The sequence below is a fragment of the Thunnus thynnus genome, chromosome 2 (assembly GCF_963924715.1).
Source record: "Thunnus thynnus chromosome 2, fThuThy2.1, whole genome shotgun sequence".
Taxonomy (NCBI): Eukaryota; Metazoa; Chordata; class Actinopteri; order Scombriformes; family Scombridae; genus Thunnus; species Thunnus thynnus.
Genome location: NC_089518.1, coordinates 14,988,013 through 15,012,506, shown reverse-complemented (window position 1 = coordinate 15,012,506; position 24,494 = coordinate 14,988,013). Strand labels below are relative to the sequence as shown.

The 24,494-nt window shown below is 41.6% G+C and overlaps 1 protein-coding gene across 3 annotated transcripts in view; it reads right to left on the bottom strand.

Moving 5' to 3' along the window:
• Positions 1-24,494, bottom strand: part of dtx1 (deltex 1, E3 ubiquitin ligase) — a 45,711-nt gene that overhangs the window by 5,027 nt on the left and 16,190 nt on the right. For 2 of the 3 annotated variants that reach the window (XM_067605086.1, XM_067605095.1), the window contains exons 3-9: positions 14,375-15,122; positions 6,080-6,141; positions 5,660-5,821; positions 3,839-3,900; positions 3,484-3,642; positions 1,085-1,246; positions 240-329 (exon numbers count right to left, since the gene is read on the bottom strand). In XM_067605086.1, the coding sequence (XP_067461187.1) occupies positions 240-329; positions 1,085-1,246; positions 3,484-3,642; positions 3,839-3,900; positions 5,660-5,821; positions 6,080-6,141; positions 14,375-15,122 (1,445 nt within the window). The remainder of the gene's footprint in view (positions 1-239; positions 330-1,084; positions 1,247-3,483; positions 3,643-3,838; positions 3,901-5,659; positions 5,822-6,079; positions 6,142-14,374; positions 15,123-24,494) is intronic. The other variant, XM_067605104.1, reaches the window with a different exon arrangement.

Sequence of the window (24,494 nt, the reverse complement as noted above, 5' to 3'; positions counted from 1 at the left end):
CCCAGAAATGAAATATTTTGTTACTTAATACATGATAATACATGGAAACGTTATTTGTACTCATATAAGAATGCTAAAAAATAAATACATGCTTTTGAAACTCATCATTGGATTTCTTTGGAGAAACAGGTTTGATTACAGGCTCATTATACTGATGATCAACAGTTCAAATCCAGCATGTTTTTCATTCTTGTTGAGCTGTCAGACTAGTGTTTCCTTTGACCAGTGTCAAAGCTTACCTTCCTGCCTTTCTCGTTGTCAGGGAGGTAACAGTGTCGGGGGAACCCTCTCGCGCTGAACTTCTTCCCAGGGTTGGGGTGCTCATTGGTCTGAAAATGTCAAGAACAAAAACAATTGTTACAACTCTTTCTTCTCTTCCAGTTGTGACGTAACTATGTAGGAAATGTCAACAGCACCCACAGGACGAGCCTTTCTTGCTCATGTTGCTCACAATGGCCCTTAAAATTAGTAAATAGGTAAAATTATATGTAAATAAATATCTTTAAATATTATATTTTAGAAACTTTTAAAGCTGCAATGTGAAAAAAAAATCTGGTTTGACTAAATCCCAGTATGTCCAGGTGTAGGTCCAGAAGTGTACATGTAGTTTCAGGTGCCTTATCATGAACTAATGGCCATAATTTCCAAATTTTCCTTATTTCTAGTGACATTGTGTTGCTACCATGTAGCTGTGTAGAATTTAGTGGCTTTACTTTGCAGCTAAAAATCAGCTCCTCCTCTATAAACCAGACTAAACCATCAGGATGTTTACAGTGTGGACTGAGGAGTGAGAGCAGAAAGAGAGGGAGGAGACCCACTGAAATGTTCCTATAATATCTCCCACATTTTTTAGTTTTTCAACAGTCTGTCTCTGCTCAAGAACTACTGTGGGATCCATAAGAACGTTGTTTTCACATTGACTTACACAGCCCCAACACCTCACCTTACTGCACGAATAACCGCCCGTCAAACTTAAGCGGATAAAGCAGCTCTTGTAGAAAGGGCAAAGATTTAGAGAAGAGAGACAGTGGATCAGAGCACAAAGGCGGCAACGGTGGATTTAGTGAAGTGAGACAGTCCTGACCTGGATGCCGGCAGGAATGTCATAGACGATGCGGATGGTCTTAGAGTCTGGGTAGCCGGGCAGGCAGTGAGGGATGACGTGGTACTCCATCTTCCCAGGAGGCTGAGTGCCTGTTTTCTCCCCATAGATGGTCTTGCATGTTGGGCACTGAAGACTGCCATCCTGGTTTGAAGAAAAAAATAAAACATGATGACATAAACAAGATGATATTAACATTTGTTGCTTTGAGAGTGTCACAGTATTTTAAAGGGTCAGTTCAACCAAATTACAAAAACTTTTTCCCTTACCTGTAGAGGCATCTAGCTATGCAGATAGTTTTGGTTTTATTAGCACAGGCTTCGAGGTATCTGTCTCTAAGATTTCTGCCTTCACCCCAATACAATAGAAGAGAATGTTGTTTGTTTTCTGCATTGAAAATGTGTATTTGCACTGATCAATAACATACAGAAAATAATCATCTGATTCTGCAGCTCTATGAAAGTTTTTAGGGGCTTTCAGAACATTGTTTTGGTTTTACAGCCCATGACTTCACTGTTTGATTCACTCTCACTGCTAAATACCCACTAAATGCTACCTTCCCAGCACCAAACAGCAGACAGACAAAGTTAGCAACTAGCTGGTGAAGACAGTGGAGCATTTAGCAGCTGAAGGAGTTTCTAAGGAGTCGTTGGTGTCCAAAACAGAAGGCAAATAAAAAGTTAATATTCGTCTTTCATTCGTCAGGCGGCCAGAGACACAACTCCAAATGAATGCTACTGTTGCACTGTGTCTGCTGGATGTTTAGATGAGCAACTGTTGCTAACATGCTTGCCATAACAACTTTAAAAGTTGCCCTCTGGACGCAAGAAAAAAAAAAAATCAATTTATACTGGTTTTAAGCATTCAACAGAAACAAGTCTTTCCAGAAACAATGTCCTGGAACCACCGTCTACTGAAAAAATAGTCCTGGTGAAAACTGTTGAAAATTTCTTTGTTCTGTTGATTATCCAGAGTAACTATTTACATGACTAAATACTACCAGAGGTAAGTTAGAAGACACTTTAAAGGTTCTATATGTAGGAATCACAAATTCCTTCTCATTAGTGACATATGTGGCCATTATATGAGCTGCAGTAAACAGCCTGGTTTCCCCCCTCCCTGCTGTATGTACGTGTGCTCGCTTGCTCACACACAAACACACACACAGAGGCTCCTGCTGCGCTGTGGCTGCTGGCCGGTGAGAGCTAATCCACACCGCCTAACTTGCACAAATATGTGTCAATCAACCACCCGAAACTGACCTGATCTGCAAATTGTCAACTTTTTTTTTTTTTTTTACCAACCGTGTTTACTAAACACTGGTAGGCCCAGTGAGCTGTGGCCGGGGAGCAATGCACTGTGGTCGGGGAGCAACGTGCTGTGGCCAGGGAGCAACGTGCTGAGGCCAGGGAGCAACGTGCCGTGGCCAGGGAGCAACGCGCTGTGGCCAGGGAGCAACGCGCTGTGGCCGGGGACCAATGTGTTGGGGTTGGGGACCAACATGCTGTGGCTGGAGAGCAACATGCTGCAGTTTTGTTGTGAAATGTGTGCTTATTATGTCGTTTGGCCTACCAACAGGAAAAACAAAAGGGTTGTTCTGCTATCACTCTAGAGCTTGTTTTCTGTTCCTTTGTTGAGGGAATAATGTTGTTTTAGCTGCTTGTGCTCGGGAATGGGTGACTCGTAATTGCAGGACTGTTTTGTTGTGAAATTTGCTGTGGTTGACAGAGGCAGCTATCTGTTTCATTAGCTGGAGAGCTAATATCTGCAGGGTGTTTCTAGTCGCATGGCACCATTTTTGTTGTGTTGTGTTGTTATGTCGGTTGTTTGTTGATGTTAGCGGGAGAGAGGCAAGGCACTTGGGAGCGCACAGAAACGTAACTTCAGTTGGATTTTCATGTTATAGACAATCGAGAAAGATGGAAAAGGTCTTTTTTTTACATTACATTACTACCTGTTCACTCATTGGCAATAAAAAACAATTAATACATATAAATTGCTTCACAATTACACATATAGAACCTTTAATAATACTGACAAAGTGATTTGATTGATTTGACAACTGCTGTTGTTAATATGACATTGATGATTGCTGATTAAATCTGCTTGTATTTGCTGCTTGACATTAGCAAGAAGCACTTTCATATTAGATGAAAGTGAACTGAACTGAGGTGAACTGAATTCATAATGATTTTACAAAGTATTGTGCTGTCAAAACTGAAAGCATTGATCTGAAAAGACTTCATAAGATCCCATCTGTGTAGCCCAATTGTGAGGCCTGATCTGTCGGTGCCGTGCAACCCAGTCGAGCTGTAAGATGTCAAAAGTTTATAATTTGAGCCTTGAGTGACATCATAGCAACTCACAAGCTTTTAACCCACCTTATTGCCATTGTTGTACATGGCCACCAGGCACAGCAGATGGTACATGTGCCCACACTTGCCAAGTTTGCCCACCAGCTCTGGCTTGATGCCTTTGTGCTGCAGGACGCCTTCATAGCCTGATGACATGACCAGCCTCTCCATGCAGATGGTACAGTCCTGGAATAGCCAACCAAAATACTTCAGCTGCCATTCACCATGACTGTGTATTTATTATACTTTCACACTTGGTTAGGACATCAAACGATGACAGAGTGCATCTCTTGGTGGGCACAAAACTTTTAAGTCCTGTCTGTGTGTGTGTGTGTGTGTGTGTGTGTGTGTGTGTGTGTGTGTGTGCGTGTCTTTTTCTTACCTCGTCTGGCACCACTTTAATCTTCTCTGTGTATCTTCGCACCACATCCTCTGGGTTTTTCCCTTGTCATAAAATAAAACATAAGAGAGATGAGATGGCCATCAAAGAAAATCCAAACTTGCCACTTACACCCACATACCACATTAAGGAAAAAGGAAAGATGGACCACCGGATGACATTTGTTTGTCATAACACAAGAGAATAACACCTATATCTTGATGGATGACAAATTCTCATCAACTCTCAGCGGCCGCTCTGGCCTGGGTGTGACTGCGGCCACACTTGTTTCAATATACATGTCTGTGATGTTGAAGAGGAGGTCACCTTCAAACTGGCACAGAACAACCAGTCATCCCTGCACTCTCTGATAATCCCCGTGTGCAACCAGGCTAGCATGGCTGAGAGCACACCCACAGCTTACACCCCTAATACGCTTACAGGCAACCTCTTTTCCCCCGGAGCCTTTGTTTGTTCATTTGAGGGACAGCCAGCAAACAGAGGGAGGGGAGCGAAGCGAGGAAACAATGTTAAGGTATATAAGGGAGAGGAGGCAGAGAGATGTGAAGAGAGAGAGGAGAGCAAACAGTAAAAAAAAAAACAGGGGGAAAAGACACAAGAGACTCAATTATGCATTTTTGCACTATTGCTATTTGATGGCTTCATTAGCCGGATCACAAGCCTATTTGACCTGTTTCTGCGCAGAAAGCAGAGCAGGATAAGCCCAAATCTCCCTGCACGAGAAAACCAAATCTCCATTGCCCTTACAGTATGTCTGAGTTCATGCTCTTTCTGCAGACAGCACAAACAGGCTGCACACTTGGTTATAGAGAAAAATAGAGAAAAATAGAGAAACTTATGGCAGTTTTTTTGAGTTAATTTAGTTGTGTTGAATTCATTAAAAGCTCTTGATTTTCAGAGGAATTTAAACCTCACCTTAACATTTATGATTCATTTAAAATTGGAGACTGCATATATGTTGAACTGTATACTTGCCTGTAGACAGGACTCTAGGTCGTAGGAAATAATAAGAAACTAAGGGACCCGTGAAATAAAGTGTTACCGCATCATCTCCACACACAAAGTCTGTGTGTACAGTAATGGAGCGCTTTGGATGGTTGACTGAGAGGACGAGTACGGTGCAGGGGATGGAAACCCAACAGCCTCACTGATCAATTAGGACAAAGACTCCCTTGGGAGGCCGGCGGTTTCCACGGCTTCCATCGACCAGCACTTATTCAAGCCCAAAGCCGTCCAACTAAAACACCAGATCCTCTCACAAACCAGCTCAGTACAACAGTCCCTTGTTAATTACTTTCTTCGCAACAGCCTCTGTCAATCTACATGCAGTGTAACATCTATAAAACTGTTACAATAACACTTTGACTGCATTTACTCATAAATCCGAACTGAACCAGCGGTCATCATTACATTTTATTATCCTTTTGAAAGTTACAGGAATCCTTTTCTTACTAATCATCGGTGGCTGTGAATGAGGTTAGATTTATTGTAACACTCTTATAGAGCTTAAATGGAAGGCATTTAAAGAACAATTATGGCCCCTTGAAAACAGTTTATTTGTTGGTTTTGTTTGCACGCTGAACAACCAATTCACAGGCAGCTGAAACTGAAACATCTTGCAAAGCTTGGCAGGACAGAGAAAGTCTGCTGACTGTCAGTGGTTGGTCTATTCCTCTCCTCAGTGTATTTCCCATTTATTAATTGACACACTAAAAAATAAAGTGTGTAAAGCTGTGTTTTCATGTCATTTTTCTACTCTCCTCTCATGTCATGGTCCCATTGCTGCGATTCCATCCGTCTTACCCCTCCTCAGGTGCTTTTTCTTGGTTTTGCGTCGCATGCCGTTGATCCCTGGCACAGGCTTCATGTCGCTCTTGTTGATGGGTGGTGGGTGTAGTATGGGCTTGGGGGCCCGGGTCAGGCAAACTGGCAGACCTGCAGCGCACATCAGGATACCTGTCATACCTGATGCATATATAGAGCCCACACACACACACACACACACACACACACACACACACACATACACACACGCACACACATGCACGTGCAGGCGCAATCGTGCATGCACGCACGCACACACATACACACACACGCACGCAGAAAAGTGGAAAAAGCAATGATTGTGAATGTCTTTCAACATAAATAGGAGTATACATCTAACCAGCTTTGTATGTTTTAGCTCATTTCCAAGCAGATGCTGTGTAGTGAATGTTGTCTAACCTGCTAGCGCTGGGTGCACTGGTCCAGATCCAGTCAGGTTCTTAACTGGGAGTGCAGGAACCCTACAAGAGGAAAGAAAAAAAAAGGTAAAATCATACATTGTTTCAGGGTCATACTGCCACCTCCAGTGGCCATCTGGAAACACCAAGGTCTACAGAAAGCGCAGATTATTTGGAAACACTCATCTCCTCTATGTGACTATGGGTGCTACCTGTTGTTCCACATCATTTTTTTTTTCTTTTTGTAAAACAAAATATATATTCTTCACACAGGACCAGTGTGCAAGATTTAGGGTGCTCTAGTGGCAGAAATGGTATTAATAATATTCATAATTATGTTTTCATTTGTGTATGATCACCTGAAACTAAGAATTGTGTATTCATTACCTTAGAATGAGCCCTTTATATCTACGTAGGGAGTGGGTTCTCTTCCACAGAGCCCGCCATGTTTCTACAGTAGCCCAGAATGGACAAACCAAACATTGGCTCTGGAGAGGGACTTTTCGCATTTTTCATGCATTTTTTGCATGAAGTTTCATGGCCACCATAGGTTCTCCTTCACACTTTGAAATGGAAGGGTAAGGGGAGAGGTATTCAGGTGCTTGCAATCCGCAACCTCACCACTAGATGCCACTAAATTCTACACACTTGACCTTTAAATGGCCCTGTGACCTCCAAAATTGACGCTAAATTACCCTGAATGTGCACCACTGCCTACTACACCACAACTGAGAAACTGAGAACAGTAGCTAGTTCTGCTCTGCACACCATAAAAAACACTCAAGTTAAAATGTCACATGTGCTTCGCCACAGAGACAGAGACAACTACAATAGGATGAGACAGCTTGACTCATGTACAAAGCACTGCAGCAGAGCCTGATTCAGGATGACATTTGTAGAGGCTGGTCTTCATGGCAAACACAGACGACAAAGACAGTTGACTTGCGCACTCTTCAAGATCTGTGGAGCAGAGCGGACCAAAGCACTTGGGGCATTAATATGAGCATACAAGTCAGTGAGTCTCTTTTCAGAGGGCCTCAGCTCAACTAACATCTCAGAACAGGCGCTACTGAACAGCAGAGCTCAGGAACAAGTTTTCTGTCCTCAGGTCAAAAGTAAGTCTCAGTGCAGCAAGCCAACTCAAGTTACAGCTAGAAATCTATCAAAGCAAGTAAAGCACTTTGATGAGAATGGATTAACTAAAACTTCAATAAGAGTCAAATCTCATCTTCCGGATAGAGGGGCTAAATTTACCCCAATTTACCTATCTCATATGGATAAATTAAAGCCGCTATGTGTGGAATTTAAATTGGTGGAGTCTATGTGTTGCTTTCAGCCACTCATTCTTTCTGTTCTCAAGTCAGATTGCAGACTTTTTGGGTATTATATCTCTATGTGGTTCCAAAGTCAGACTTTTTCAGATATTACACTTTATACTTGCTTTAAATCCAAATATGAATGATTCATTTAAAAATGCTGCAGTGGACCAGACACATTAAAGAGACAATGCAGAGTTTTTCAGTAAACACAAAAAAATGTATTTACATTCAATATTTCTCACCCAAACACCAATTTGTGGCTATTTAAGGTCTGACACACATGTTAAATGCATTTATTATATCATAAAACATTAGCAATGCTGTTTTTTTCATGTTTTTTTTGTGTGTGTGGTGGTCTACATGTGGAATTGCATTAAACTGAGTGATATACGGCTGTTCTAATCACTCAAGTCTGTTAGACATGTTCAGCATGATAAAATGTTTCCAGCCTGAGTAATAATAAATTCAAAACATTCAATGAATGAGCTACATTTGTCTTATTAGCATAACTAATTAATATTTTAAGATCAACACGTGTAAAAAATTCATAACATGTGTGTACAGTCTAGGCATCCTTATACTGTATGTGCATAAAATACAAACAAAACTGAGACACACTCATCAAAACACTGCTCCACAGCACCACTAGTAGTCAAAGATGGCTTGGTTTCTATTAATGACTTAGATTACTCTGGGACATGGTCTGTGACACATTCTAACAACGTTCTCAATGCAAACTGTACTTTACCAATCAGGAATCCCCCCAGAGCTGAAACCTCACAATCACAAACGCGGAGGTTGCATGCAGTTGTGTCAGTATTAGTATTTATGAGTATTTGCCTACTCACTCGTAGCTATGTGTTATTTTATACACAGTATATTGACTTTATTTCAAATTCATGCATTCAAATTAATGCATTTCTGATTTGAGTAAAGGCATGAGAGCATCTGCGGGTATATAAGCAGAGGGCTTGTGCTGCGTTCTTCAGTTGGTAGTTATACCCAGAGAATATCAGTGAAGCCACTGAATACCAAATTACTGTTCATTTTCATTTATTCTTCTTAAAACTTCTTGACATATGTTTCGTCCTGAGTCCAGTGTGATTCATGGGTGCAACACAGTCACATAAAATAAATCAAACATAATGAAAAAAGCCATATAATAAGGCAACTGTGGAATAGAGGAAAAGCACTGTCATGTGGTAAAATTTATTTATTTTTATAGGGGATAAAAGTAACCAAAGTTAAAAGAAGTCTAGATAAAAGTCACATGGAATGAACATGTGTAAATGCGGCACTGCTCACAAGTCACTCGTTGGTTATCTCGATTAATCTTTCACACTCCAGCGCATATACTTTTAAATCTCTCTGCTCTTTGACCATGAAGAGACTGAGGTCTTTGGCTCTGTAGCTCCCAGGCGTTTCACAAATCTGCATCAAGAGACTGCTTTGATATTAGCGAAAGCCTCTGTTGCTGTGCCAGGGGAAGCCCTTCAATAAGCTGAGTGCAATAACAAAAAGGGACACGAGGCCTGGCTGAGGCTGAGAGTAAGAACTCAGATGTGCTGTGTCTAACACTAGTGGACCAAAGACCAGGCTCAGGACAGGTTCAGCTGACTGCAGGACTGATGTTATTAAAAATAAAGTACAGTGATAAATACTTTACGTTAGAGTGTTGAATTCAGAGTGCGAAACCAGAGTGACGGGTTTGATTCCGGCTGCAGGATTTTGCTTCAAGCAAAGACTACAGTGAGTGATTTCACACCTTCAACCGCAGCAAAGGAATTAATGAGCCCACTCACCTGCTACAGTCTTTCCTTGTAACAAAAACCAACCAGTCGATACTTCATGGCACACAACTGCACATCATTCAGGGAAAGCACCAGTTTGACTCAGATGTTGGCAGCTAGTGTGTCCGTCTGGAAATGAGGGCAGTGTTTGTTTTCACTGCTGAGGAAATAAGGAAGTGACAAACACCTTAACAAACATGAGTAATGGAGGAAGTAAGTGTACTGAAAAAAGAAAAAAAAAAAAAACTGATCAGCTCTGGCAGAATATTTCGCTCAACAAAAACAAATTATGTGCTACCCACTGGGAGAGTTCCTCCTTCGGTTAAACATGCACTTAGGCCTAAATCAAATCAAAACACACCACGAACAAGATGCCTCCCTTTATGAGTGCATGTATAATTTAGGCTGTTCACACAGAGTGCTGTGATCAAACAAATAATTTTCATTAGGAGAAGAAATGGGACATCGCACCACGAGAGCCCTTAACACCGTCTCATTGTGTGCTGTGTGCGCAAACTACACACTCCTATAAGCATACAGTACGGCGGATCTGTCAACGATCTGTAACATCATGCTTTTCATCTTTATTGCTTTCCAATTCTAGCAAAGCTCAGCCTGAGAGCACATTGCATAATAAGTATGCAATGTTGATGAAACAGCTGCACACTGTGTGACTCCACAACCACCAAAAGCAACCAGCAGCAGCAGCTACTGCTGATCATCATCTGCTAGACTGGAGGAAACAAGGTAACACACTTTTCTACACTGTGTTTATGGTTTATTTTTCATAGATGGATAGATCCACATCTTGCAAGCAATTTGCCACTGCACTGTATCTCATTATTTTTGCAAAGCTTGTGATTACCTATCTACAGTATGCACTGCAGAAACCTTAACCTGCCAGACAACCTGTAGCCTGTGTGCAACCACCCTCAAACCTCATTCAGCACATTGCTAAGCTCTTTTCTCTCTCTCTGTTTTTTTTTTTTAAGAACTGTGCACCTGCAGAGGCATTGACCCCGTCTGTTGTGGCTACATCTTCAGCACTGGGGTTTAAGACATACGTAACCTCCTCACAATCTGCTGACAATCTCTAATGCTGAATGACTTCTAGGGTTTAACTGTGGCTTTAACTCTTCCTTCTTCCTCTTTCTCTCTCGCCGTCTCTCGCAAACATCCAAAAACGGCATCATCATCCCTCAAATAAAATGACAAGAACAATAGGCTGTGTTGGCTCGCGCTCAGATCTAATGAGCAATTATACCTCATCATCAGTGTAAACACAGACCTTTGCAGGCAAAAGGTCTGTGCTTGTTTTGCAACGCTGCTGTTACAACAGGTGAACCAGACTGAACTTTGTCACTTCTGCATTTCTTTCGCCTTACTTATTCTTAATTTTCTCTTCCCTGTGACCTGTGTTCACCTTGCTCCCTTCTGCCCATTTTCTCTGCATGAAAAAAAAAAAGTTGAGCCCAGCTACACCCAAGCCCTAAAAAGGTTTGTCTAAGCCTGAAACAACCCTATAGTCTATATTTTCTATGTGCATGTTTTTCAAATAAACTGTAAAGGTATTGCCCCTGGCAATATTTCTCACATCTAATGCTGTAACATCTGACCCCAAACCATGCAATTAAGTGATAAATCCAGCCCTACATACCTAGCCCATTAACGCTACATTAATTATGGTCCTGTCAGGTCAGGGCATGAGGGTCGCTGTCCCTCTTCTGTCTTGTGCTCAGTATCATCCCTCCATTCCAGAGGGAATCTCCAGCCCGCCTTAAGGACTTAATCAGACTGAGAGCGATGTGATTCCCCAAATAGAGACCACATTAGGCCTAGTTAGGAAAGTGCTGACGGAGGACTAATATCTTCTCATCTGTTTATTATGCACCATAAAGACAGTGAGAGAGAGGGCTGGAGGGAGAGAACTCCAGGAGCGCTTAATTGCATATTGATGTGAGTAGCGGGAGGTAGAGGCAAGCCCTACCCCCTGCTACACGGAGGGGAGATTACAACATGGGTAATGCACTTTACAATGCACCTGGAATGCCCCGAGAATGAGCAATAATGACACCAAGAATTTCCAAATTGCACCAGTTTGTTCCAGATGAGCCCTCATGATTTATTCATTAATTTCAATATTAATTTTATCTTACGGGGAGCACCAGAGCAGAGAGGTGAAGCAGCTCACAGAGGGATAATGATCTCTGCACAGAAACACGGCCCTCCAGTCAAAACTCACATGAGCAGTCTTCAACACATGGAGCTGGTAAACACAACCAGTAGCAGCGAGCACGTGCAAAGGCACAATCTCACTCCTTTTGTGTGAAGAAGACCCTGACTCTCACCTCTGTCTCTGAGCATTTTGGTTCTGTACAGAAACCAATACTGACACTCAGCACAAGTCGTAACTTAAATACTGACATGCATGGCGAGAGTGCACAGGAGGAAGTGGTTTGACTGACAGAGATGTTGTGAGAAAAAAAAATCCCCAGAGACCATGTGAAATTCTTTCTCTGTTCACTCCACAACAAAATATGTTTCTCTATCTGCTCAAACAGACAGATAACTGAATATAATTATCTCAATCATTTCCATGTAATCATATTATGACAAAAGACCTCATGTGGCGAGATTATGGTTACATATTTCATGTTGAAATGAAACCAAAAAATGTCACAAGGTTAAATACTTGAGAACACTTAAATGTATAGCACATTATTCTACTTGAACATACACACAAAAAACGCTTTGACAAAAAGGGATAAACATAAGTTTAACTTTCTTATTATGTCATTTTGAATTATTTGCCTATTCTCATGTAGAGCTGAAAGGATTAGTTGATTAATTGATTAGTGGATTGACAGGTAAATGATCCACAACTATTTTGATAATTGTTTCAGTCATTTTTCAAGCAGAAATGTCAACGTCAATCATTCTACAATGAGCATTTTTCACTATTTTTTGCAAATTCATAGACCAGTAATTAATCAATTAATCGAGAAAATAATCGTCAGATTAATTGATAATGAAAATAATCTAGAGTAGCAGCCCTATTTGCATGTTTTACAGTAAAGTAAGACGCATTAGCCTTTTCCTGTTTCTGACGAATAACTGTGAGTAATATGTGAGCTCAATATTTCAAAAACTTTATAGCCACCTGTTGTTACTACACATGACCTTGTTTCCCAAACCACGTGTCTTCAGTTTATAGCAAGTAAAATGTAAAGGCAGGTGGTAATATAGTGGGCTCTGTCTGCCCAGTAATGAGATAAACTGATTTGTTGACACAAGCCCAGCAGATGGTGCCACTTCTAATATTTGTGCATGTAACATAAAACCATGAAACAACACACAACCCCCACCCCCCACCAGCATTTACAGCCTACAAGCAATGATTTCTTTAGAGAATAAAAAGATCAATATTTGAACTGCAGCCTTCATCATCAATGATACTCAGCTCATAACAACACATGCTGTGCTGTGTTGGCTAATGCAAAGATGGAATAAATAATTTGCAAGATTATTGTTTTTTTTAAATCACATTTTTATATAAATCTAGTCGAAATAGACTTATCATGACATGCAACGTGGTTGTTTGCGTATGTAAAGCTGCAACATAAACATAAACTCATGTAAACAGGCCACAGCGTGCCAAATATCTTCTTGTACACAGCACCAGCCATATTAGGGTGTGGGTGTGTGAAAAAAAACAGATCTGATGTTTTACACTCTGTGTGGGTTCCTCTGTTATCTGTCTGTAGCACGCTTGTGGGAATGTGCGAGGGAGTTCACATCTCAGATTGTGTGTGTTCGCCTGTGTGTGTTTGTGAGCTCTCATGTCCTGCTGTGTGTATGTTAACCACACTCATCCTGTACGTCGAGCCACTCGCCTGGGAACTGATGTACTCCGCCTCACCCCACTGTCTCTTCCTCTCTCTCGCTCTCGCTCTCTCTGTCTCTGTCTCCTCAAAACCCCTAGCGCTGTGAGGTGAGAAAGTCACATTTCATCCAAAACACCTGAGCTTCAACTGAATTATTCAAATACAGGAGGAATGTCCCCGAATAGGTTGTTCTCTGCTGTCTTTTTCTTTCACATATACCCTTGCACAGAAACACATCATCAACCACCTGCTTGTGGGATGAAACAACGTCACGGCCTGCTATGATGAGCAAAAACCATGTGCGTTTCCTTTCAGTGACACAGAATTAGGCCACGGAAAGTGGAAGCTTTTGTGCCTACAGTAGGTGAAGGACAGTATTATTCAAACATGCAGTAAGTGTGTCTCTCCCCATGAGCAGTGAGAACAAAATGGAATCAAATTAGATCAGGAGAGGGTTTATTTTAGTAAAAGAAAGCAGGATAGGGACTGAAGTATCGGTTACAACGCTAGACACACTTCTTTTCCTCGGTTCCTTTCGCTGAATCGCTCTGAGGTCAGAGCGCTCTGCTGAAGCTCCCATTTTTCCTTGATCCATTATTCATTCTTCCCCAGTGGAGCTCTGCCTCAATGGCAAATAGGTTTCCACAGCTACACCAGAGCCCGCTTCACATGTCTGACCGCGCGCACACAGCCACATCATGAAACAAAGATGCAGTTACACACACACCACACATCCACAAAATCCACATACAATATCAGACTTCTTCACATCTCATGACACAACAGCCACAGCGTAGTGTGATAGTAACAAAATGAGTTCATAGTAGAGGCAACAGAATGATCCAGAGGAGCTGCAGTATTTCACGCCTATTGGGGCCAACATAAGCTCATTATCAAGTAGTAACCATGGCAGGCACACATATGGGAGGCTCTTCCTCTGTAAACTCGGGCAAAAGAGAATCAACTGGACCCAAGGCCTTCTCTGCAGATTCACTGAAGAGCACGTTAACAAGAGTGGTCGTAAATCAGCGGAGGGAAGATTGGGAGAAAGAGGTACAGAAACAGAAAGAGAAAATGACAGTACAATACACCAGACACATGCAGGCTGAAACTCTGTGAAGCAGACAAGCAGAAACGGAGACTGTCTCTTTTTATATCCTCCCATTGCCTCAGCCGAACTGTAAATTCAAACAAATGCGAGCATTATGTCTGCGCTATAACAACTAACAGGCTACTGCAGACTCCAGAAAATCTAAATGAGAAAATAAGGGAAATGCATGGCCGTGTTTGCAAACATCATTACCCTGGTGGGATGGCTCCTCTGGCAGTGCCCATGGATATGCGCTGGGTGCCTGGTCGGTTCAGGTTGTTCTGTCCATTGATGGTGAGAGCGTGGTGGCCATGGGCGGATGAAAGAGATGGCATCACGGGGGAACAGGGGAAGTTGGCAGTGGACAGTGGCAACTGCACCTGTTCAGCTTTGGCTTGTCCGCCTCCCACACTTATGTTATTGTTGTTGGTGCCGGAGGAGGCGGATGTCGGAGACCAGAGGGAGGTTCCAGCAAAGGTGTTGCTCTGCCGCACTACTGTCAGGGTTCCTGTGGCACCCGGGTTGCCCGCTGTCCCTCCATAGAGCTTCCGTCGCTGAGAGGCCAGAATAGCATTAGAGGCGGCTCTCGTACTGTTGACCAGGATGCATTGCTGGCAGGAGCAGGGCTGGCCAGAGCTGGCTCCCACAGGCCAGGACTGCGACTTGGGGATGGAACCCATGATTAGAGGGTAAGCAAGGTCCATGCGTCTTCGCAGGCGTCGCTTGCGCTGGCTCTGCCTGTTGGTCTGAGACATACTATTGAAGTCGATGAGGTAGCAGAAGCCCAGAGAGGTCAGGTCCAACCAGGGGTGCTGCTTCTCGTAGGCGTTCTGAATGGTCACACAGATCTCCATGTCATACGGCGTCCACGAACCGTTGTCGTTCTCCCACTCCCACACCACGCCTTTACCCGGGGCGGACGACGGCTCGTAGAAGTTCCTCTGCACTGGTCTCATTGTGCCTAAAAGTAAAGGACAGAGGAGAAATGGGACATGAGGACAAGTTAGATTCTGTCTGTGAGTGTGCTGTATTTGTATTTGTCTCTATATTTTTGTATCTCTTTTGTATGTTTTTTAATGTTTTATACTGTTTCTCATTTTTATTTTTTAATGTATTATGTAAAGCACCTTGAATTGTCCTCGTGTATGAAATGTGCTATACAAATAAACTTGCTTTGCCTGTATATGTCAAAATGTGTCTGTTTGCCTAAAGTTGTCTTTTCAGTGATATTTGGGGTGTTTGTAGTGGTGAAACAAGCTATTTGAAAATAGAGATCACAAATGCTAAATGTCTAACGGTAAACATGAGTATTCTTTTCTAAGTACAGATCTTTCTATGACTGGTTCTTCAGCACCTGTGCAAGCGTTACAGGAAGTGCTGAGACAAACTGATATGTTCATGGGCAGAAAATTAGTTGATTTTAATGATGAGTATTACACATTAAAATATTTCTTAAAAACTCCAGTCATTAAAAATACCCAAAGTATTTTTGGTTACAGCTTCACAAATGCAGAAAGTCACTTGCTTTTCTCTATTTCACGTTAATCTCTGAAATCTGTTCACTTGTGATGAAAATTAGTCATTACATTTGACATTTTATAGTAAGCTAACAGAAAAAAACTCCTCAATAGATTAATTGCTGGTTATCACAGCTTGAGGCCAAATACCATTTCAACCTTGATTCCTTTCAAGCTCACCAAGTAAATTAACAAAGTGTTGAGTCAGCAACTTGACCAGCTGATGAGGATGAAGTGTCACACTTCACTACCTGCCTCAAGGCCTATGTTACAAATTGTAGCATTATCTAAGTGGCTTAAGAGTTCAAACTTAAATCACTAAGCTGAGGTGTACACACTTGAAAAAGCCCTCAGCTCAAGAAGCTCTGACAGAGCATTAAACTGTATGCGTGGCCTTACAGACATCATACCCACAACTCCCTGCTTTCTCAGTCTCTGCACTCTACTGTTCTGTATGGCGACAGGAAGGAGGGAGACTTGGAGCTTTTGTACCTCTGTCCCTCTGCTGATGGCCACTCAGCTCCAACCTCCATTATAACACAATTACTGTAGTCACATGGGAAATCAAGACACCTTGGTCTATCCATCTCCCCGCTGCACGTCAGCAAGGGTATCCAGGCACTCCGGCAGGGAGACCGTTACCCCTCCTTCTCCCACCTAATTTAACGGGTAAATGCTCACTCTCCTTCCAGGGAGGACCAGGGTGATAATGGAGGGATGGGAGTGTGTGCAAGGGATGAATGGGTGTGGGAATGAGTAGGGGGTTGGTGGGCAGCGGCAACCCCTCATCGAGCAGCCTGGTGCTGGCTCCGGAGAATAAAATGCATCAGCAGAATCAGCAAGTCTGACCTTGAGTCTCTGCTGCAGACTGCCGCTAAAGGACTCAGCTTGATGGCTAATTTCATTTGGAGCTGCTGAGAACCACACACACACACACACACACACACACACACACACACACACACACACACACACACAGATGACTGCTCAGTGAGCCAGCTGCCTGAGTCTCTCACGTCTTCAGTCAGTCAGCCATGCATGACGTTCTTTGCCAGTTGCATCCATACCCGCTCACAGCCTGCTCTGATTCTTTATATTTTCTCTGAACATAATAATTAAAATAGAAATGATTTCCCAAAAATGGATTTGAAAATAAGACCCTCACTGATTTCCCAAAAGTCAGTGATTTTCTCTGTACTTTTAGGGTAGCAGTGGAAGGCTCTGAGATGCCGAGCCTTTACCGCTGTGCCTCCTGAGGGATGAATTATCTTCGACACTTTCAGCGTGGCTGCGTGTTTCTGACCGGATCCATAGTCGCACAGCTCCACACTTGCTCTGTAGTAGGTTTAACACAAGCTTCATAAATATTTCAACATGTAGAGATGTTTTATTCCCCGGCATCATTTTAAACATCTCAACTTTGGTGAGGAAAGATAAACAGAATCCCTCTTTGAAAGCCTATTAGTACTGTTAATTGTTCATGAGAGCTCTGATGGAGCCTGCTGCATGAAATGTGCTCAGCTGAAGGATTTTCTATAAACAGTTCAGTGCACTCTGAGGGATGAGTGTTTGGCACTCAGATTTCTTTAGTGTAATTAAAGTGAGGGGAGGACCAAGCATTGCTCAGCATTCATAGACCAAGCATAAAGGTAAATGCTCTCACATATTGGAACACACTCTGGTTGTAATCCTTACTAATACTGTAACTCTGAACAAAGCAGATATATGTAGCTTATATATAATATATATATATATATATATATATATATACATACATACATACATATATATATATATATGGTTTCTGGTTTATTACGACTCTGTTTTTAGTTTCACTGCCATTTCTATCTATCTATCTATCAGATCTGGAAGCACAACAACAATGCCACAATGAAGTCAGACGAGCGTGAGAAATCAGCTCATTACACAGGTTGTAAACACGCTAACAGTTTTACAAGATTATCTAGACCACTTTATTTGGAGATATAGACATTTTGGGAATTATGCTAATTAGCTTTCTTGCCAAGAGTTAGATGAGAAGATTGATACCTTTCTCATATCTGTCAGTTCAATTTGAAGCTCAGGACAAGAGACAATTAGCTTAACCTAGCGTAAAGACTGGAAGCAGGGAGAAACAGCTAGCCTGGCTCTGTCTAAAGTTTACAAAATCTGCCTATCATCTCTAAATTTTACAAATGAATGCATATCTCCTTGGTTTAATCTGAGAAAGTGGTATCAATGCTTTCATATAACTCTGGGCAAGAAGACAAAAAAGTGTAATTATTTCCCAAATTGTTAAACTATTCCTCTAATCAGGGAGTCAGTCTGTAAACTCTGGTGGATTTTTATAATAGACAGACTTGGTCATAATTTTACTGTTTGTGCCTTTTTTTTCACTTCCCAATAATTTTGAAAAAACGTGTTTAAAACCTCTATGATCATCTGATCGCTTGTTTCCTGCTCTGTTTGACTTCTTTTTTAGCGATGTCGCCACATTTCCTCATCTCAGCGGTTAACTTGTGAGCACATTATTATTACCAATATGAATGATGGCCAGAACTATGAAAACTAAAGCGCTAATACACCGGAATTAATCTTTAAATATTTGCATTATTACGCAGGGAGGAAAGAGCGGAAGCCAACACATTAGTCCTGGGGCCTCATGGGGGAAGTTTTGTTAACAACATACAGCCTGAAAATCTGCTCACTGCCTCCAATTCTGCTGTAATTTACTGCTGTATATATACCTGCCTCTGCCAAAAGCCCGGGCGTGAGTTGTTGATGTTCTCTGTGTGACCCTTCCCTCTTCCTAACAGGAAACTAAGCGAGAGTGGCCACTTCCTGTCTGACCCTGTGTGCTTTTGGCAGCCATCTTTCCTGCCCTCCGCTCATATCCCCTGTCCTCCCTCCCACGATGTCCTCCAGCTGTCCTTGCCTAACATCAGTGTAGTTTCCCTTGGGTGAGCGGTAGCTGTGTGATGTATTGCCTCGTCAGGCCCCACAGTGGGACTCTGAACCTCACTGTCACGCAGGGCCAGGTGGGTTCATGGTGAGCTTGACTGCCCTCTCACATCTTTGCTGGGGAGGGGAAACTTCCTGCAGTTTGTTCGCTGTTGGAGGCCATGCCAGTCTCCATTCTTAATAGCTTTGTTTTCCTCTGTAAGTGAGGGAAGGCCTGTCTGAGTCACTCTTTTAAATGGACGGACAAGCAACATTAAGTTACAGCATCCTTGACTGCCCTCAGAGGCCTGCTGCGGGGAGTGAAAGCAGATTGGCAAACTGATGCTTTGTATGTATTTTAGTCCACGATTTTATCAAAATGGTTAACCAGTTCACGTGTTGTATTTTTCAAGATATAGGCTATAGTGTGGCTTTAAGATATAATCTGACACCAAAACAGAACTCAAGAAGACTGGTGTAATAATTCAAAAATGTTTTTTTTGTCTATATGTTATATACAAAACATGATTATTAGTAGCCATGCTGCATTTAAATACTCAAATAACTGATGAGAAAAAATAAGGAACAAAATTGAATGAATGTTGAATTGAATCAACAAATCCACTTCTCCCAAGCTAGAGCTCATCTAGGGAGTAAAACTGCTTCACTCCACACAGTGAGCAGTAAATCCTATCTAAATCTGTCACTGAGGTTATTGATGTGTGTGTTTCTCTCACGCACTTACACCTCCGTGGTCACCCAGGGAAGTGTGATGCAGGCTCAGTTAATGGAAACTGTCGGTGCCTGATGTGTAACCACAGGTTGTACCAGAACAGCTGCTGCAAAATGCATGAGATACAAGTTTTGTTGTCACAGAAACACTAAGGAAAGGTTTTGTTGTCATGGAAGTCGTCCCTGTAGCTGGGAAGAGGAGGAGGAGGTGTTGGCGGGGGGGGGGGGGGGGGGTTGCCCATATGTGAACGTTCCTACTACTCCTTTCCCTGAGCAGAGCACCAACAGAGTCAACTCCTCCTCCACTCGCTCATCTCATCTGCTGCTGACGCCAGCTTTCCCCTCGCTCTCTTCCGTCTCTCCTGACTCCCTACCAGCGCTGTCTCGCTATTCTTCACATTTCACATTCACATTTTCCACTCTGTCACTCACTGGACATCCTGCTCTCACACACCGCTCAACTCTTGGACAGGGAGCAGAAATCTGTGTCATCAAATTAGGGCCCACATCACCTTGTAGTTAATGCTCTTCCTTGCGCTGCTGCAGTGGGAGGAAAGGCAGACGGGAAGTGCCGGGATCAAGCTTTATAATATATCCTTATAATTGACAAGCCTCTCCAATTTCCCCAGGGCTGCGTTGAGCCTATTAAAACATTGTGCTGCATTTTTCTTTTAAGTACAGAAGGAGAGGCCAGTAACAGGTCCAGCATCATACGGCTAAATGCTGTCTGAAAGGCATTTAAAGCCAGCTAATCTATGGTCTCTGCTGGAAAATGGGCAGACCTCTGTCAGAAAAAGAATGCTGTGCATACAAAACAGAGAAACTCTGAAGCGATGAATGACATCCCATAAATTTAATATTACCTTCATGTCTATGTTTCTATTGCAATTGATAGGACTGATATTGCTTCTTTAGGAGTGAGGAAGCCACTTGAAAACAGGGCTGCAACTAATGATTATTTTCATTTCTGTCTCTTTGTTTCAATGAATCCATGTAAGTGCATGATTTAATCTCTCATTTAAAATTTAAAATGTCATTAAATTATTAAAAAAAATGCTCACTGCAAGTTCTGACAGTCCAAGGTGACATCTTCAAACTCTAAAGTAATACATTTACAATGAATTAAAAAAGAGAAGCTGGAACCAGGAAATGTTTGGCATTGTTGCTTAATAAACAACTTAAAGGTAGAAAGGTAGAAAGGGAGATTTCCATTTCTTTTTTGATTATAAAGCAGGTCTAGGTGCTATATAAATATTGTGAATATTGTGTGTATTGTATTGTGAAAGTATCAAAACGCTCAGTCCATGGGGAAATGCACACAGCCCTAATTCAGAAACTGTGCCTTTAAACGAGCCATTTGGACTTCCGTAACTTTGTGATGTCACAACTACACACTCAGTATTTGCCTTCTCCTGCCATTTCCCCTCCAACAAGACCCCCTGCCCCTCCTGAAAGAAACAAAATATTTATGTTATTTACCTAATTTATGTGCACTCGTTCCATTTCAGCTCAGTTCAGTTTTACCCAGCTACAGGCTAAGCTACAATCTATTACCTGTGGTTGGGCATACGTCACTCAGAAAACAGTCAGCCAGTCAATAGAGGGGCATTGAGAGGACACAAAACAGCCTGTTCTTGGTAGACCTTAAGAGAGGAGATGTAAAACTATATTGAGATGGTTTTTGGTACTTAAAACCACAAAAATATCTTCTTATGGATATCAAGACTTCAAATAAAACACCGGAAAAGTGTAAAATATGGGACCTTTAAATGATTATTCGGTTATCAGAAATGCTGTTGATTAACTTTCTGTTCGCCAAATAACTGATTAAATGTCATCATGGATATTTGGGTTTGGAGACTACACATTTTTAGGAGGAAGCCTGCATTACAAACTGGGAGAAACTGTGGTCATCAAGGGAGGGTCTAATGAAACATGCTACTGAGTTGCACTATGTGAAATGCAGCATCCACTGTTCTATCTTAAGCTCTATTGCAATTTTGACAATTCTTTTAAAAAAAAATCTGTCTTTTATAAGTCCCCCAATTTTTTGGCTTCAGCTTCAACTCTAAACATGTTATTGTTAACAGTTACTGGTGACGTATTCATACTTGTGATTTCTGCCATCTTGTTTTTTGGTATACTTTTCCTTTTCTTACAGACAATTAGTCAAACAGATGCAATGCACACTCAGAGTGTAACATCCATAAAATTTACCAGAAGCAAGGTAGAGTCAGTCAATCGGGAAAAAGATTGTTGATATTTGAACAAAACACCTAAATAAATACACCCCTCCCTTCGTGCTCCTTCAGATGCTCCGCCCCCCAAAATAATGGATGGGCATCGCCAAGGCAACAACCAAAAGAGAAATATGGTGCAGTCCAGAGCGATGTGTCAGCTGCAGTCACTTCTGTTCCTCTCACATATTATCACGAGTGGAAAAAAAAATTTCATCTCATGTGAACACAACAGTCAATCCACACTCTCCGTCTCTCTGCTGCCTCCTCACTTCTCACTCGACCTGCGTTCAGCGTCTCTGTCCACAGAAGCAGCCGTCTGTCAGCTGCAGCTCCTAGAGAGCTGAGAGGACAGCAGCCAGACAAACTGCCTTCACCAGGCTGACTGACAGCAGAAATTTACTGAAACAAAATAGTTTGTATGTCGGCTCCACAGGAAGAAAGTGTCAGTGTTTGCATTTATTGATTTATTGATAGGGTTAATAAGTTGAAAACACATATACAGCAGGATATTTGTGTGATTCAAACAGCTGCCTGCTCAGATTATGCTTCACTAAATGCGACAGAAACAGACTCGGAGTGTGTATTAATACATTTAATAAAACAGAAGCTTATCTGTTCCGTGAGAAAACACTTTCTATGTGAATTGGCCACAGCCTCTCTGATGACTTCCCTGTCCTGTGCACGAGCAGCTAGTGGACCGTGAGGAGATATTTGCTGAATTTGACAAAACGTTTATTGAACAATCTGTAACAGAATAAAATGCAAAAGTTTTCTTTCAAGATTCTCTCATTTGCAAGAACTTCCACCAACCATACAGAGATTCATCATAGCAGAGACAGGAATGTCAATGTCTATATGACTTCCAGCCACAGAGATGCAGCCACAGCTTGTTGCTTGTGTGAAACAACTTCCTTTTCAGTGGCTTGCTGTTATTTTAACAACAATGCTCAGTAAACCACAGCATTGTTCCTGCTTTACCCTTATTCTTACTTTAACAGAAAACCTTTTTTGTTGTTGTTACATTGCTAGTAATCTCTCTCAAGCTACAGCGAGGCCCTCCTTCTCTAAAGGAGTTGTTGAAAGTTGCTCAGGAAAAGAATCCAAGAGTGGAATTTTGCTTTAAAAATTGAGATAGCAAAAGATTGATGTTATGGCTATTTAAAAAATATGTATTTAGGCACGCTACCAGCATAGCTCTAGGGATGGAAATGTTATCTGTCTGTCCACCACTTTGGTCCAGACTGAAATATGTCAACAATTACTAGATGGATTGCCATGAAATTCTGTACAAACAATCATGGGCCCCAAATTATGAATCCTATTAACTTTGGTGATCCTCTGACTTTTCCTATAGCACCATCATTTTTGGTTAAAAGGATATGGCTGGTGACTTTCTATATTTTTGCAGAGTCAAACTAATATTGAACTTACCTACTTACAAGTATTGTGTGTGTATCCAAAGTTTGATATATCTTATTCCTCTGTTTATAGAGCTTTGCTAACAAGCTGTATTATATTGTACTATATTATAAATTTCTCAAAGAACTTAAGTACAAAGTCAGATGAGCAGGATGAGTTCATTGTTGGTTTAACTCTACACATGAGATTTGCTGTCAATAAGAGAAATATAGAAAATCACCAGCCTTATCCTTTAAGTATCTTGGCAACTATTAAATGGATTGCCATGACATTTGACACATACATCCCTGGTGCCCAGAATGATTTATAATAACTTTGGTAATCCCTTGACTTTTCACAAGCACCATCATGAGCTCAAAATTTCACTGTTTTCCAATACCCTGGTTTATGACTAAATATCTGCAAAACTATTGTCATTCCTATCCCATCGTTTCCTTCTTTGTAAATATTAGCACGTTGACAAGCTTAATCAGGATAGTGCACACGGTAATATCTGCTTAACATCAGCTAACATGTTAGCATTGTCATTGTGAGCATGTTAGCATGCTGATCTTAGCATTTAGCTCAAAGCACCCCTGAGCCATATACAGCCTCACAGAGCTGCTAGCACTGGCTGTAGACTCTTGGCCCTGTTTAAAAATATTTTTAGTACAATAAAACCACTGAGTCTTGACTGCACCTACATTCCAACTTTAAAGTGATTTTGCAGTCAGTGGAAGTTATTCTTCATATTATTTTATACTTCATCAATTTCTGCTCAAACAAAAGGCCTACTGAACTGTGAGCAGCACAACATCAGCGCAGGCACAGACCATGAATTATCATCATACAGGCTTCATAATATCCAACATATGAATAGTGAACACATGATGAATATGCTAATAAATTCTACAGTATGGGGGAAATAAAATAATTGAAGCGCGTTTGATGTTTTCACATAAACCCCAGAGCACAGCTTGACAAAAAAAAAGGACTTTCATCTCCTAAAAAGGCCTTCACAAACAATAAACCCAAGCTGGCTATTAGAGATGATGAAGAGACAGAATACTGCCGAGCAGTTAAAAATGCATCACATACAGAGAGAAAACATTTGGCTTAAAAAGATCTGATACTATATGAATATGATAAGAAGTGAACTTTTCATTTTAATGCATGTACAACTGAGGCTTTAGATGAGAAAATCTCTCCCCTGTTCAAAAGACGTTGTCATACCTGTACATCAAAGTCTCAAAGATCTGTAAGCGCATTATCAGCTCATTAACAACTACCCAGAGATCACAGACCAGGAGGATGACAGTCTGGCATTAAGCTGATTTAACAGCATTATATGTTACAATATCGCAGCTCCCCTGCTCCTCTCGCAATAAATCACACATTAAAGCTCATTTTCTATACTGAGATGACACTTTCGTTTTCCCGGAATGCAGCTCTTTATAACAGTAGTGAATAGCAACTTGGATTCCCTTAAGCGTCCTTGTCTCTTTG